General features: G+C 42.9%; 1 protein-coding gene across 1 annotated transcript in view; it reads left to right on the forward strand.

Annotated features, from left to right (window-relative positions):
* Positions 1-17,722, forward strand: part of LOC122806065 (serine/threonine-protein kinase ULK3-like) — a 631,732-nt gene that overhangs the window by 74,603 nt on the left and 539,407 nt on the right. Inside the window, exon 2 of the mRNA XM_044076304.1 lies at positions 10,671-10,746. Within this exon, the coding sequence (XP_043932239.1) occupies positions 10,671-10,746 (76 nt within the window). The remainder of the gene's footprint in view (positions 1-10,670; positions 10,747-17,722) is intronic.

A 17,722-nucleotide genomic window follows, 5' to 3' on the forward strand; every position in this document is an offset into this window, starting at 1 on the left:
TGTTGTGTGAACAGTCTAGATTAGAGGCGCTCAGTGTGCCTGTTGGTTAGTACCTGGTGTTCGATATTGTGTAGTGTTTTCCCGCCATTTTTTGCGTGTTACATCTACGCTTCCTTTACTGTTTTTAGTAAAATGTCCAAAGATCAAAAGGAGCATAAGCCTTCTGGCTTTAAGAAATGTTCCAAATGTGGATATAAAATGTCCATCATGGATGGACATCCTGTGTGTGTCTACTGCCTCGGAGCCATCCATTTACAGGAGTCATGTAGCTTTTGCCACGCTTTCAGTCCTAGGGTGCTCCAGGAGAGAAAAAACAAGTTAATTTTAAAAGGGCTTTTAAAGCCATCTTTTGAGGAAGCTATTGATTCGGCTTCTAGTACTAAGTCTAAAGCTTCCAAGTCCAAGGAAAGGTCTCCGGCTACATCTGCCTCTTTGGAGCCCCCAATGAAGATTGCAGTTTTAGACTCGACCTCCTCGGATCCACTGTCCTCCGGGCTGCAGGAGGTATCTGTATTAACTGAAACGGCATCGGCTCCAATCATCCTTGAGCCCATTCGGAGCTGGTCGCCCAGTGTCAGACTTGGTTCACTGGACAAGAGATCCCAGTCTCCATCTATCTCCTCCAAATCCTCCAGGCTTTCTGATTTGGATGTTGACAGGGTAGTGCAGAGGCTCCTGCAATCGCTGGTGTTGGCCAAATTGTTTTCGGCTCCGACCCATTCAACTCTGGAGTTAATTGCCATGTCCGTCTCGATGAGTCGTCCTCCGAGCACTTCCTTGCCGTCGGAGCCGGTATGCTCCGCTCCGAGTGATGTTCCTGCGCCGGCTTCGATACCCCCTTTGGGTTTATCGGTGCCGACTTTGGCTCCGACCTTGTCGGTTCCATCCACAGGGTTCAAGACTCTGGTTTCTTCGGTCGGGCCCGAGGGGGATGCGTCGGGACAGCTGTCGGTTCAGAGTCTCCCTCTCGGTGCATCGGCTTGGGGGACCCTGGTCCCGGTCGTGACCTCAGAGGCCTTTCGGTTCTCGGAGCCGGGAGGACCTGCCTTCGAGGCCATGCGGAGCGCGCTGGCAATATCGTCAGCTATATCACCCGGGTCTGTCATTCCGTCCCCCACCACCCCAGCGAGAGCCTCTGACGACTCACCTGTCCTTGGACAGCAGAGCGCCAGGCCCTAAGGACACCCCCACGAGCGGTCCCCAACCTTCTGAGAGTCTCCCAGAGTCTTTACCTGAGGAGCCCCCTAGAAAGAAGTTTTGCAAGAGGAAGCACATAGACTCCCAGGATGAGTCTCTCACCTCCGATACTGACCTCGAGGAATCGGAAGGGTCCCCCAAGTCTTCCTCTGATGATGTTTCCTTCTCCGATATCCTGGAGATACTGAAACAAAGAGGAGGCTGGCCTTCCAAAACTCCTTCCAAGGAGGAATCAGCATTCCTTAAGGCTTTTGGCGCTCAACCTTCTGCCTCCTGGGTGTCTTCACCCTTCAAACTACTTGACCTCATTTGTTGGAGGGTGTGGGAAAATCCTGATTCTGTCGAGCCCATACCCAGGTGACCCAACAAGTTTCTGTCCGCACCCTAAGGAAAAGAATTTCTATCAAAAGGAGTCCCAGTAGATGCCATGGTGGTGGCGGCAGCCACCCAGAAGGAAGTCGCAGAATCTTCCCTGTCGGTCCATCCTCCTAACAAGGAGTCTAGGACCATGGACCGGTACGGGAAACGTACCCTTTCTTCTGCAACCTTCACTTTACGGTCGCTGAATTATTTATCTCACTTCACTCTGCACTAGAGAGACCTCCTCAAAGAACTGGGAGATACTCTTATGGGTAACATAACTGAGGCGGTAGCTCAGACTGTTAACGCACAGGTTTCTACCCTTAATTCCATCACTAACTCATCCATGCAGCTCATTTCATATGCGGCCAAAGGAGCAAGTAGAGAGGCGAGCTCAGGGGTCACACTTAGAAGGCAGGCCTGGCTACTCCTGTGTCACTTCGCAGAGGCCTTCAAGTCTTCCTTCACTGATGCCCCATTTGACGGTTCCTCCTTGTTCGGGACCAAAGTGAAAGACACGCTCACCAGGTGTGAGCAAGAGGGAAAGACCCTGTCTGCCGTCGGGGTCCGTTTTTCCCTTCCTTCTAGGCCTTATCCCAAGGCCCAATGGGGGGGGTGTGGTTCAAGAAATCACAGAGGTTTTTTCCTGCCGCACAAGGTGAACCCCCCTCCAGAGGCAGGGGAAGGGGGGGTTACTCAGGGCGACGTTGCCCAAGAGGCAGAGGGGGCCCCTGCAATTCAGGAGACTGTGACTCCTTACGCGGCTCTCCATACTCTCATTCCTGAGGGTGTGCCCGACTGTGCTTATCTGGAGCCAGTCGGGGGTCGAATTTCCTTATACCCGGAAGTTTGGGAGAGCATCACCCAGGACCAATGGGTACTAAGGATAGTTTCCAGAGGTTACCTCATTCCATTCTCTTCAATACCCCCGCCAATAAGAAAAATCCCAGACGTTCCACCCAAAGGGATCAAGCAGCCTCAGAGGTGTTGCAGCTGCTGGCAAAAGGAGCCATCCAACCAGTCCCCTCAGACCAAATCGGATTAGGGACTTACTCAAGATTCTTTTTGGTGCCGAAAAGAACAGGGGACCTGAGACTCATACTAGATCTCAGTCAACTCAGTAATTACGTACACAAGTCCAAGTTCTGGATGGTCATTCTACAGTCAATCCTCCCATTATTGGGAGAGAAAGTTTGGATATGCTCCATCGATCTCAAGGATGCTTATTACCATATCAAAATGGACAAAGCGTCCAGGAGTCGTCTATGCTTCCGGCTGGGAGCCAGTCACTTCCAGTATCGAGCCCTGCCCTTTGGTCTCACCACAGCCCCCAGGGTGTTCACCAAATGTATGGCAGTGGTGACAGCTCACTTGAGACATCAAGGATTCCAGGTGTTTCCGTACCTGGAGGGCTGGCTCCTTACCGCCCCCACTAGGCATCAACTAGTTCAAACGAAGGACGCTACCATCAGTCTATGTCATCAACTGGGCATAACGATAAACTGGGAAAAATCTGCCTTATTGCCCTCACAGCGTGTCACTTTTATAGGAGCAGAGCTGGACACCATTCAAATGCGAGCATTCCAGACACAAGAAAGGATCATGGTGTTGCAGCAACAAATTCATATACTGATGCCACTCAGGCAAGCACAGGCAAGAGTGGTTCTACAACTCCTAGGGACCATGGCGGCGATTACACATGAGACTTCTTCAGTGGCTCCTCTTTGTCCAGTGGTCTCTACAAAGGCTTCCACTATCTCATCCCATCTTAATCACAGACAGATGCAAGCAGGACCTCCGTTGGTGGTTATGCACCAACAATTTGAATGGGGGAAAGCCCTTTGTTCCTCCCATCCCTGTTGCCATGGTGACCACGGACGCCTCCCAGTTGAGGTGGGGGGGGCATTATCTCGGCAGGACAGTCCAAGGCACATGGCAAGAACACGAGATATATTCGCACATAAATGTCCTAGAGGTGAGAGCAGTGCTTCTTGTGTTGCAGGCACTTCAGGAAGTTCTTCCTCTAGAGACTATTGCGATAAACTCAGACAACATGTCAGTAGTGTGGTATCTCAACAAGCAAGGGGGTACCCGATCTTACCCCCTATGCAGAGAGGCCATGCGAGTGTGGAATTGGGCAATAGCTTCCCAATGGTTTCTGGTGGCGATGCACATTCTGGGGAAATCCAGCGTAATAGCGGACAGGCTAAGCAGAGCAATACTTATGCCTTACGAGTGGTCCCTGAATCGTCTGGTTGCAGAGCGAATCTTGAGCAGGTGGGGTCAGCCTTGCTGTGACCTCTTTGCCAGCCCTCTCAATGCGAAATGCAGCAACTACTTCACGATGATCCCCCCCACAGGGGGAGTCACCCAGGGATGCTCTGGTTCACGATTGGCCCTCTGGTCTACTCTATGCTTTCCTTCTGTTTCCCCTTTTCTCAAGGGTGATTCAGAAAGCTCAGTCCTTGGGAAGCAGAATGATTTTGATTGCCCCACATTGACCTCGGCAAGTATGGTTTCCCTTTCTTCAACCATACGCTGTGGACACTCCTTGGATTCTAGGCCCTCTACCAGCCGTACTGACACACATGTCGGGACAGTTCCACCCCTCTCTGAGGACTCTCCGGTTGACTGCCTGGCTACTCCACTTCCATCGCTAGTCAGACGTCATAATTTTACACCGGAGGTGGTCCATATTCTATCGTCTTCCCACAAGCCATCTACTAGGAAGATTTATTCTAGCAAATGGAAAAGGTTTTCCATCTGGGCTCATTCTAGAGGTATTGACCCTTATACAGCCCCGATAGATTCAGTTCTGGAATTCTTGTCAATGCTTTTCTGTCGGGGATCTGCATCAGCCACCATCAAAGTTCAACTGGCGGCAATATCTAATTTTCACGTAACAAACGAACCTAGTCTTATGGCCCACAGACTATGCAAAGCATTCCTCAAAGGTACTCTGTTACTTCGTCCCCCAGTGTCCGAACCCGTCATGCCCTGGGACCTCAATTTTGTTCTCTAAGCACTCACACTGCCACCTTTCGAACCTGCAGCTACCTGTGAGTTAAAATTCTTAACATGGAAAACGGCCTTTTTGGTAGCTATCACTTCAGCTCGGAGGGTCTCGGAAATTCAAGCCCTCTCCATCAAGCCCCCATATTTAATCTTTCACAAAGATAGGGTCTCTCTTAGGCCAAACCCATCCTTTCTTCCTAAAGTGGCTTCTGTGTCTAACATTAATCAGTCCATTGAGTTGCCACTGTTTTTTCCCCACTTCACTAATAAGGCAGAATTTAGATTTCACCAGTTGGATGTGCATAGACAGTTACGCTTCTGTCTACACCGGACAAAAGATATTCGTAAGTCTAACCAACTCTTTGTATCCTTTTCAGAAAACTGATTGGGTTCTCCGATATCCAAGGTTACACTTTCTAGATGGATAGCCAGTTGCATCTCCTTTATCTATCAGGCAGGAGATAAAAATTTGCCATTTCCAGTCAGGGCACATTCCACGTGGGCTGTTTCCACTTCCACAGCTTTTCAAGCTAAATTATCAATGGATGATATATGTGCTGCAGCTACTTGGGCTTCTCCCCACACCTTTGTTTCTCATTACAAATTGGACGTGGTTTCCAGGGGCAGATCTTCCTTTGGTTCCACAGTTCTCAGGAGTATTTTCCTATGAGCCACCCAGGATGTAGGTGCTAGGGATGCTGTCCCACGGGTAAGAATGTAGGCGAGATAGGACTACATAACATCAAGAAGTTATGCACTCACCATAACATTTGATGTATGTAGTCCATCTCGCCTCACATTCTTACTTACCTTCCCACCTTTCCCCCACTGCCTGGAGGATTTGGAGAATAAGATTTGGAGTATAGGTCGTCACCTGCTGAGTCCTTTCTTTAGTGACTTTTTTTATGCATGTGAGGTGTGTATGAAGTGTATACATCGTTTCGCAGCAAACTAGATCTGGGGATAGGGAGCAGTGCACCCTGGGATACCCTCTTAGCCCAGCCAATGAGAGACTTTGAGCCAGTAAAAATCGTCCGAGTCGGAGCCGATATTCGGCTCCGAACCCACGGGTAAGAATGTGAGGCGAGATGGACTACATACATTGAACGTTATGGTGAGTACATAACTTCTTGTTTTCTGCTTGTGCAATGTGTAGGAGCCGTAACTGTGTTGCTCTGAAATACCCTTTAAATTGAGTAATCCCAGTCTGTCTTGTTCTATTGGAAAAATCAGCTTATCCCATTTGACTCTTGCCATTTTCCCCTCCCAGATGAAATCCTTCAGCTTGTTATAATTGCTATCCACAACTTTCCCTCTGGTTGATAAAAATATGCCTGACCTGTGTATAAGACTAAAGGACTAAAAACATTTTAACTGCTTGTATCTTACTATCAATGTGCTTATAACAGAGCTTCCATTTTCTCAGTTTTTGTATTCTCTTTTGTTTAGTCTCTTCCCACATCTGCTTAACTGCCACACCAGAACCATTTTAATCCATATTCCTAAATACTTTGTTTTATCATGTCCCCTTAAATGTAGATATTGCTGAACCAAATTGTGTATGGGTATATAATTTACTGTTATTGGCCTTGTTTTTAGCTTCATTAATTTTATATACCAGAAAGATTTGAAACTGTCTCAAAATGTTCCATAGCACTGTAATGTCCCTTTCTGGTTTTGTCAGGTATAAAATATCATCTGCAAATAGAGCTAGCTTTTCTTGACTACCATACCAATTATATCCTTGAATTTCTGAGTCCTTTATTTTCTTTGCCAGTGGTTCTAAATATAATGTAAATAACAGAAGGGAGAGAGGACACCCCTACCTGGTTCCTCTGTTCAAGCAGAAATTATCAGATAGGACCCCTCCCAATTTATTTTTCACCTCCAATCCCACATATATCCTGCTAGTCAACCTTATAATTTTATCAGGGAATGCAAATGCTTCCATTGTCCTGCTCGTAAAGTCTGAGCTTACTCTGTCAAATGCTTTCTCTGCACCAAGACCCAACAACAGTGGTATTTTCTTACATTCTGCTTCCCTCTGGATCATCAGTGTTTTGTTAATGTTGTCAAATGTAATGTTTGCCTCCCCTCCACAAAACCACATTGATCCATATCTATCAATTTTGGCATCACCTTTTGCCAGTATCGACATAAACACATTATAATCATGGTTTAGTATTGAAATGGCCCTGTATGAAGCTGGATCTGATGGATCTTTACCCTCTTTAGGTATTGCAGCTACCACCGCTTTCTTCTGGGATGTTGGTACTTCTCCTCCTCTTAAAATACTGTTAAACAAAACCTTCCAGATCTTTATCATTTCTTCCATCCTAGCTTCCAAACTTCCACAGGAATACCATCTATTCCTGGGGACCTTCCTGTACATTGGTTATACATCACCATTTTTATCTAATTTTCTTCTGTCCTAACTGTTAGTAAAATAGCCTCATCTTCCTCTAAAGTTGGCATATTTAATTCTTCCATAAACATTACCATTTGTATCTTTACTTGATTTCCATATTTCTCTGCTTTATGCAGACTAAGATAGAATTTCCAAAATATTTCTAATACTTCTACAGGACCTTTTGTTTTCTTCCTAGTTATAGGCTCTGTAGGCTTGGCAATGTCCCTTTCTACTTTTTGTTGCCTGAGTCGTCATGCTAAAAGTTTTTGTGCAGTAGAGTTATTATTAAAAAACAGTTGCTTAACAGCAGTCTTATTAAACTCTTTCATATTATTGAGGCAATCCCTTATTTTCTGTTTGGCATTCTGCAGTTGTTCCTGTTCTTGTTCTGTGATATTCCCCCAATTCTGCAGTAGTTTAACATTTGCCAGTCCTGCTAAATAATAATTGTTACTTCTTAACCATATCTCCCTTTCTTTTATTTCCACCCTATTTTTAAACTCCACTTTGATTTTATCCTTCTCCCTAGCTCTATTTTCAGAATAAATTTGTCTTGTATATTAGTTCCTTTCAACAGATAGGTGGGAAAGCACTAGTGTCTCATTTGTATTTCATTACCCTGTATTTTTATTTTGGTTATTATTGGTGCGTGATCAGAAATAGTTACTGTTTGCATATCAAGACCTTCAGTTAAATGCACATGTTCCTGTGAAATGACAAGCCTAGCCCAGTTTTTGTACTTTGGGAATAATTTAGAAACTCACGGTGAACTCCTAGTACTGAATTCACATCTTCCATGATAAATTTCTTCAAATATCTACCCTCCTTTGTTATATTTCCCCTTCTGCCCCCCCGACACATTTTCACTGCTGTAAATCAAATTCCAGTCCCCACCAATAAGTAATATTCCTTGCTAAAAGCTGATTATTTCTCCCAGAATTTTCTTAAGCTCCATTATAGCAGTTTTTGGTGGGCCCTTGCCAGTAGCCCTATAGTACTGTAAATCTACCATTATTATCCATTTTATTCTCTTCTATCACTATTGGCACTCCTCTTGCAGTTAATACAAGTACACCTCTCTTCCTTTGCCCCAGTTATTCTACTGAATAATTATCCTGAAAACTTTTATCAAATTCACATGTTCGGTACTTTCCAAGTATGTTTTCTGTATCATAGCTATGTTTGCATTCTACATTTTTAATGTAGTTCACTACTCTTTTTTTTTTGTATTTATTTTCTGTTTATCTATGAGACCAGTGAAGTTTAAAGATAATACAGAAAGCAACATTTTTTGAAAAGTTATTATTCCCACCTTTTTATGTATAACAGCTTTTTTGTTAAATGTCTAGTTCCATTTTTATGTTACATGCATATACTGTTTGGCAGGTTCATCTTTTATACAGTTGTTTCTTGTCCTCTCCATTTGAGCCTATGTCACATCTTACAAAACTTTTTTTTATTGAAAGCCCTCAAGCAAAAATACAAAGACACCCCCAATACCCCCCTGAAACCTATAAACTTAATAACTCACAAAACTATGTGCATCTTGAAATACTGAAGTTTCACCCTCCTAATAGGAACAAATGCTTCAAACTGACAGCCACACACACACACACACACACACACACACACACACACACACACAAACTTGTGATAACCTAAAAGAAAGGTTATGCATGCTAAGATGCATGGTAAAGCCTATTTATTTAACATTTGTTGACTGGAAAAGTCTGACTAGGACAGAGCCCATTTTCAGTGGAGGCCCAGGGTGAAATGCTCCGGACGTGTGTCTTTGGAATGTGGGAGGAAACTGGAGTAACCAGTGGAAACTCATGTGAACTCAGGGAGGACATGCAGACTCCACACACAAGACACCCCAGCCAAGAATTGAACTAGAGAATCTCTTGCTGTGAGGTGACAGCATAAACCGCTGTACCATTGTGCTGCCCAAAAGACCTGTCTGGCTTTGTCTTATCTTTATAGCTCTCTCAGCTGGAAAACACTTGAATGCATTCAGAAAACATTTTCTCAAAGCCATTTCTCTTTATCAGATTGTCAGAGACATGTGAACGAGGCACAAAACTGCCAAGCATACATTTGTTTATTAGAAAAAAGCCTTATAATATTCAGTATTCTTTTTCATTTACTTGTATTCTATTTAAACTTGTTACTAGATTAAGCTAATGGCCTTAACTCAGTCATTCCCCTATGCAAGAATGTGAAAGCGCACTAACTTTTCTTTTGTCACGTTCTTTTAACAAGATTTTTCTTTTTCTTTTTACATTGCAGTGCCTACATTTCTTAAATCTGAACAAGGAGAAAGAAAAGAAAAAAAAACAGGCGCACGTATTTACGTTAGTATCCCCATTACACTTAAAAATAACTGAGAAAACTTTATTTTATAGGATGCAAAGAAAATCATGCACTATTAAAATTTTACTTAGTTAACTTCTACCTCAACTTTCCCTCTCCTGAGTATTTTTCTGAACATTAATGACATGAAGTAGGGCATATGCTTTAGAGCCCTCTACAAGTTTAACAGCGTCCAAGAAAGTCCAATATTTCTAGATTTTCTTGTTCTATTTCTGTTCATCTCCATCTCCCAAATTCTGCCTCTGCTTAATTTCCAACATACTCTTGATTCTTATAGTCGACTCTTGTGTTTTTTCCTTCTCTCAAGCATTTTCCAGTTAAACATTGGAAAAGGTTTCAATGGCACAGTCTCTCTGTGGTCTTTATTGCCAGAACAACAACCTTCTGTTTCACATTTTACCTTTTATTTGACAAATTTTTGTATTTCTGCCTTAGCATGCACTTCATCAAAAAATGTTGTCCCCTCCAGGAAAAATATATTAAGATAGCTGGGTGCAGCAGTTTGAATCTCATTCCTGCTTCATGACATTCCCTGAAGAATGGAAAAAAAATTACTCCTCTTCTGCCTGGTGTAGTCATTCTCCACAAACACTCTTGCTGTCTCCCACTTTTAGTACTTTGTCCTTCTGCAACAGTTCTGTCAGAATCATCTTCTTCTGTTGGTAAGATTGCATCTTTACTTTTAAAGGTCTAGGTTGCTTTCTTATAGCCAGGTTTGGAGCATACATGTGATGTGCTCTTTCAATTAACAATTCCAGTTTAAGCAGGTGGGGGCTCCTGGTATGAGGAGATCATTTCACTCATTATGAGTAGCTCTGTTTTTGTGTACCTTCTCTCTTGATTCTTGCAAGGACAGAGATGTGCTAATGTCTATATTGTCCAAACTAGACTTCCATAAATATGGCAGTACCAATTAGAAATCACCATCAGCATTGCAGTCACATGAGTATCTTTTTTGTATAGTACCATGTTCCATATATCCCTCCTTTTCTCACAAAGTGAAGTTCAGTGCATATAACTTAGCTTTTGTTGCTCGAGAACGTGGAACAAAAACAATCATTAGTATGCACTTTAACATTATTTCTGCTGCTAATTATCGGAGCCCAATTAAATGCTACAGTTTCATGTATATGTTGTATTATCGTACAGATTTTCTTAACCTTTCAGAGATTCACAAAAGTGAATGGAATTAATTAACTTGTGACAGATGGTTGAACTGGAGAAAGAAAATTGTGTTACACAGAGTTTGCCATAATCTAAGTTTGATATATTAAAGCATGGAATAGTATTAGTGACTATTTTTATCCTTCTATAGGAAGAAGGAGATAACTGTGCAGAAGCGCTGGATCTTTACCAACAGTGTCTTGGCAGCTTATTGATCCTGTTAGCTGGTAAGTTGTGCTTATTGTGTTTTCTTTTTACTATGTAATTTTAGTATTTATTTTCATACTTTCAAGATATCCTCCAGATAAAATGTAAGCAGGTAAGCAAGATTCTTGAAAACAGGCATCACACTTTATTTGGCTATTAAGGTCTGAGACAAAATAACAATGTAAGCAAGATTGTATGTATTATGAAAGAATACAATTTCTAGTTAAATCCATCTGATTCTTTCTAGGCCTTTCATTAGAGCATATAAAAGTGATAATTTTGTTACTTTGCAGCACCAACAGCCTTGAAGAAAGGATAGGAAATGTACTGTTATCTGTGTATTATAATGTGTTTTTTTGTATTGTAAGATGCTCTTCTGTGATACAAGACCAGGTTCACATTTTGTCAGACATTTTTGTAGCAGCTATATGGAGCATGTCCTATGAAAACATGCATTCCAGTCATCGTGTTATAATTTATAAGATCAATTTTAGCCTTTCTGGATTTTGCCATTACATTACCAGTGCTTAAAGTGAACTATTATTTTTTGTTTTTTTGCCAGATATCTACTATTGATTTTTTTCCTTATTGTATAATAACACTGCTGGAAAAATTAGTAAAAAAAATAATTATTTTTTAGTATATCTATCTTTGTACTGTCCTTGAGATGCAAACGAAGAGCAACACTGCTTGCTGTCTCAGAAACTGCACTTCAAGCAAAACTTCACTTTTATACCTTTGTATATGTTATGTTCACTGTTTGACTTTTTTATTCTCCTGAAAATAACAGGTATGGAAACTGAAAGTTAGAGAATGTGATGATTCCTGAAGGGCTACACTACATGTTCTCAAGTGGCAGTATATCAAAAATCATTTGCTCACTCATGTTAGACCGAAGCAAGCGATTGCCTTAGACCTCCTATGTGCAGCTTGGGGGAATTTCTGTCTTCCTCCGTGCTTATTTTGCTGTGGGTTGGTGTACATATGTTTGGTGGGGGTGCAGAAGGACTTACCATCTTAAAAAAAAAAGAGGCACTTATTATTAGGAGCTGCTCTATTAAACTTCAGGTAGCAGTCAGGTTTCAAGTTATTATGATCAAAGACACGAAATACAAGAGAGAGCTAGTTATGATTTCTCATGCTAGATGCTTCCAGAAGGCATGACCTACAATTTTTTCAAATCATCTGTAGTCAAAACTTTATAGATTGTTTGTTCTTTTCAAAACATGAATATTTCTTATCATGGTTCATAGTTACACTTTAGAAAATGTATATTCACTCATGTTCTGTTAACTTGTCAGTGTCTCAAGTTAATACTACTGATATGTGAAAAGTGTCCTTGACTGTCCCTGATTATTTCTGGATTTGTCAGTGATTGGTTGAGAGCCGTGTGTGTGTGTGTGTGTGTGTGTGTGTGTGTGTGTGTGTGTGTGTGTGTGTGTGTGTATGTATGTATGTATGTAAGAGGTAGGTAGGTAGCATACCTCTCAAATCTCGAGATATTTGCCCCCATATTTTGGTCTGTTCATAGGTTTATAGGTAGGTACTAGGCTATCAGCCCAAGGGTCTAAGTAAGCCTAGCCAACAAGGTTACCTGGCTTACGCTACCCAAGAAAGTTAATTTCCTGTGCCCCTGTTGAGCAGAGCCACAGAACGGATCCCCGGGGTGTATTTCCTATTTCCCATCCACTCATCAAGATTTTTCTTGAAGACTGCTAAGGAGGAACTTTGCTTGACATAGATGGGTAGCTTGTTCCAGAGTATAGGAAGCCTCTGGGACAGGAATCTATCCCTCTAGCATGTCCTGTTTATTGTGGTGACAAGGTTTAGGACCCTAGAGCGTGTAGCTCGGAGGGATTGGAATTTCTTTAGGTGTAGCATGTCCAACAGCTCTGGGTTTAACATAGCTTTATATGTTAGGCAGAAATCTCCTCGAAGTAGGCGATATGCTACAGAGTAAAGCTGGAGTTTTTTGAGATGGTCAATGTAGGGCATCTGTTTGAGGCCAGTAATCCTCTTTGTGAGGTACTTCTGTGGCCTTTCCAGCTGCTGCAGATGTCTTGTGAGGTACATTCCAAAAGGGGCATTGTACTCTATAATGGGTCTAATGAGTGCCGAGTAGAGGAGAACAATTACCTCTTTTTTCCTGGATGAGAACCCTTTTGTGATGAGGTGTGCCACATAAAAAGATTTCCTGACTGCTGTGGCAATGTGATTATCAAAGACTGCTGATCACCTGGCTCCCAAGGTCTCTTATCACACATTCAATATTAAGTAGAATGCCGTTTATGTGGTAGTTCATGGGTACAGAGTTTTTACCAAAGGGGATGACAGTGCACTTTTTGGCACTGAACTCAGTGAGGCCCTTCTGTAGGATGTCCACATCATTTGGGAACTCAACTACGGCTCCTAGTTTGCAGTCATCTGCAAACTTCATTAGCCAGAGGCCTTCTGTGTTAGCCTGTACTTCAGAGAAGTAGATACCAAAGAGGTGAGGTCCCAGGACTGAACCCTGTGGTATTCCAATTGTCACTGGTTTGAAGTCAGATTTGGAGTCTGCAACTTTTACAGAGTGGGTTCTGTCAGTGAGTCAATTGGCAACCCATCTTGTGACATAGGGATTTATACCTAGTTTAGTAAGTTTAGCTGTAATTCAAGAATGGAGGATGGTGTCGAAAGCCTTGGCGAGATCAAGATAGGCTGTGTGAACCACCTTACCCTCGTCTACGGCTTTGGTGGCTGCCTCAAAGAAGTCGATCAGGTTCAGAAGGCATGATCTGCCTTTCACAAACCCGAACTGGGTGGGGACCAGAGTTTGGAGGTTACCAATGTCTTTGTTTATGTGTTCCGTGATGATACGTTCCATGGCCTTGCAGACCAGGCTCGTCAGGCTAATAGGACGATAGTTCGCAGGATCAGTGGTGGCACCCCCTTTTTGGAGTGGGATAACTGTTGCTGTGCACCATTCAGTGGGCACAAAGCCTGACGTGAGACTATGATTGAACATGGTGCTTAGGTGGGGAGCCAGTTCATTCTGAAGTTCGTGTAAAATGCAGCCTGGGATGTTGGCCGGTCCCATGCATGTTGTGTTTTAGGTTTTAGAGAGTGCAGCTTTTACCTGCATAGATGTGATTACAGGGACTGTGCATTCGTCCTGTATAGATATGGGCCCTTTAGGTTGTGAGAGGGGGGTAAAGTTAGCACTGAACCTATCTGCCAGGATGTTGGCAATATCAGTTGGTTCTGTAATTTTCGTGCCGTTGTGCTGTAACTCAGAGCAGATCTGGGTGTTGCCATTGAGATTCGTGACATAGCTATAGAATGCTTTGTGGTTGCCCTTAGAATCGGTGGCGATTTTGTTTTCGTAGCTAGTTTTGGAGGATCTTATAAGGGGTCTCAGCTTCTTACTGAGGCTGACCAGGGAGCTCCTCCACTCAAGGGATTTTACTCTCTTTTGCAACAGTTTCTTCCTTCTGTTGTAGAGTTTGTTTATGGCAGGGGACCACCAGATTGGCTTCCTTTTTTTGGAGAATAGTGTCTTGGTTCTGTTTGGGATAGCACGATCTATGCACCCGAGTAAGTGCTTATAGAGTGCATTTCTGTGAGATTCAGCAGTTGTAACTGTTTTGCCCAGAGTTAGTTGCACTTGGATAACCTCGGATGCATTATGCTGCACAACTAGCCTGGAGGTGTGGATATCCTTAATGAATATGGACACACTTCTACCTTTGGTGTTCTGGTCCAGGTTAGATGGCCAAAAAGTGTGGTATGAGTTATAGCCTGGTAATGCAGGGGTGCTTGCTAGAGCCATGAACCAGGTCTCAGTCACTGCACAGATATCAATGTTCTCCATTTTAAGGAGTGCATCAAGTGAGTGCATTTTGAGATTTAACCTTCTAGCATTGAGTAGCATTACCCTCAGTTTTTGCTTGCCTGTTCCTGTTACGGTGGTGAATTTGTCATTTGAACCTTACCTAAAAAAGGCACTGTAGGGGAGGCAAGAGCCTTAGCCAGTGTCCAGAATCCCAGGGGTGACAGGTGCAGGCCATCTCTGACAAAGCATCATGGTCTGTCGACCATGTCATCCCAGGCAGACAGATACTGTATCCCCTTAGAATGATACCAGAAGCTTAGCCAGTTGTTGAAGTCACTCATTTTGTCCTTGTATCATTCTGGGCAATGGCAGGATGCTACTCAGGGCTAGGGACATACCTGCCTGGGCTACAAGATCAGAGAGCTCTTAAATGTCTCTTTTCATGTAGTCCAGGGAGGTACGTCTCAGGTCGTTCACACCAACATGGACAACAACAGAGTCATATTTGTACTTGTGGAGTGAACTGAGTGCGTGGGTTATGTGGTGGATCCTGGCACCCGACAGGCAGCTGACAGTAACCTTCTCCTTGTTTAGCCTGGTGTGTGAGACAGCAGTGTGCCTGACTATAGAGTCACCTATGACTAGTGTGTTGAGTACGTTGGTTTGCCTTATGGGCTGTGGGAACTTACAAAATAATGACAGACATTTGAGTTTCACACTTCATATCCTTTAGAAAAATGCATACCAACACAAATCATGTTATTCTAGCAATTTTCTAAGTTCATGAGAGCTATATTTATAATCTGTCCCTATTTATTTTAGGCTTTGTCCAGATTTCTTGCACTAAGAGGTTGAGGTGTCTGTGTGTGTGAGTGAAATGCTCTAGTTAGGGACAGCAGGTGGTTAGTAACACACACACATACGTACCCATAGCTCTAAACCAACCAGGGACAAATCCAGAAATACTCCCTCTTACACACACACACACACACACACACACACACACACACACACACACACACACACACAACCCTACTTCCCTTCCTCCCATAGACTAAAAATATGAGGCAAAAATCTGGACATTCTGTGAAAATCTGGACAGTTGAGAGACTCCTCCCTCCCTCTTTTAGACACACGCATACACACACCCCTACATACCTGCCACTTAAAGAAGCACACACAACACACACCCCTACCTGTCTACCTACCACTTAAAGAAGTACATACACACCCACCCCTACCTCTCACTTGTCAGTTTGTGGTCCATAGCTCATACACATCTGTTGCATCTGTGCAGCTGGATGCAAAGGACATTCTTCTTAAAGAAGAATGCCCTTTAAAAAAAGTATTTTATTTTAATTAAAAAAATAAATCTCCGACCAGCAGCCCCTTTCCCAGTCAGCAAGGGCCTTTTTCTAGCAAGTGGGCCTTAGGCAACTGCCTTGGTCGCCTAGTGCTCAATCTGGTTCCTGGGTTGATGATGTGCTCACTGTAATTTTACCAGATATATTGCTGCATCCTGTTCTTTCTGGATGTCACCTTTTTCCAGTTTGTTGTTGAAGGAATGTGCTCACATTTGATTCTGAATTTAAAGCCTGTGTGAAAATCACCCATAGCAACAGTCCACGCATGTTGTGGATGCCAGGTACCAAAGATGCATTACTGCAGACATTACTTTTTACTACAGTGTCATTACCTGCACCAGACATAATAGCACTACTTACCACCAGTCCCCATTGACGCTGTCTCACTTGTGTCTACTTAATATGTGGAATCAAGGTAAGGAACCAAAACAAGATCATCACACACTGGGTAGTTCAGTGTTTATATGACGCTTGGAATGAGACTGAAAGGTGTAAAGCAAGGGGATTAAAGCCCAGACTTTAGGCCTCCTAAGCACGACCAGCCTTAGGCATAGGCGAACTAGGCAACCCCTTAGGGCACTGTACAGGCCGGCCTCAAAAGGGCACAATTTAATGGAATGACTTAGTTTCACATTTCTTTACTTCTTTTCCAATTTTTAATGCCCCCCGCCTGTACTGTAGGCTAGCAATTGCGCCCTCCCCCACTTCATAGTAAAAAGCACGAATTTCCACAGTACATAGCACAGCCCCCTACTATGTTCTTCCATTCCCTCCCCCTGCATCTATGTGATGAATCTGAATGGCTACTCTTTGAGCATTATTTAAAGCATTGAATCAATGATGATTTCGTACCACTGATGTCCCTGGCTACTGCTCCAATCGAGTGTATATAACTCAGCTCACGCCCGCCTCTTGTTCCTTTCTTCATTGACGAGATAGAGGCAGGCGGTTCTATTGGATTTCAGTACTTCCTGGTTGTAATCTCTGAATGTGAGTGACTCATCGCTGGTCTGGTTCTCTGCAGCATGCAGGCTACACAAACAGCGGTTTTGGGATTTTTGTTTTGTGCCGCCGGCCCTCCCTTGCATGGTTCGTCAATGCTTTTGCTTGGCTAAGGTAAGTCAGGGTCCGGAGATTAATATAACAGTAAACTACTGTTCCCTTGAAACTCATTTTTTCAAAGTTCTGTACAGCGGCTATAAAACATCACATTTTTGTAGTGAATGTGTTTGAAATTGTCAAGGTTTTGTATATGTGTAATTCTGTTTTTTATATGTATAGATGTTTTTTGTCTGTGTGGAATCATAAGATGTAAAACAACAAAGAACGATTATTAGAAATGCTGATTTGTTTTGTGCATAGTATGTTGTCTTGCCTTTTCCCCGACTTTTGTTTTGAAAACAATTTGCAGCAGTTTAGGGTAGTTTTGAAGTGGAGTACTCATAGTTTTCACTGGCAAAGTTTATTTACATGTAAGTAGCTGTCAGTTTTGGCTCACTGTTGAGTTTCAGTTTACCAACTTATGTGTTATGCCAGTTTTCCAGTGTTAGGCGATAGGCTTCGTAGACTTGCTTGTAGTCTACATTGATGTTGCTAGAGCTAAGTTTGTGCTTTTAGCTAGAAGCAGTGTTCAGGCAGGCTTTATTTTTGTGGCAGATAAAGATAGCTGTGGTAGTTATTATCATAGGTGCAAGGAACTAAGTATATAAGGTTTTGTTATATACAACAACTTGTATATCGTACTGTATAGTTCGACTTTATTTGGGCTGTTAAATCTTGTATGGTGTGTGGTTGTGTGTACAAGCTTAAGCATATGTG

This window comes from Protopterus annectens, chromosome 7.part0 (assembly GCF_019279795.1).
Source record: "Protopterus annectens isolate FY-2018-M chromosome 7.part0, PAN1.0, whole genome shotgun sequence".
Lineage (NCBI taxonomy): Eukaryota > Metazoa > Chordata > Ceratodontiformes > Protopteridae > Protopterus > Protopterus annectens.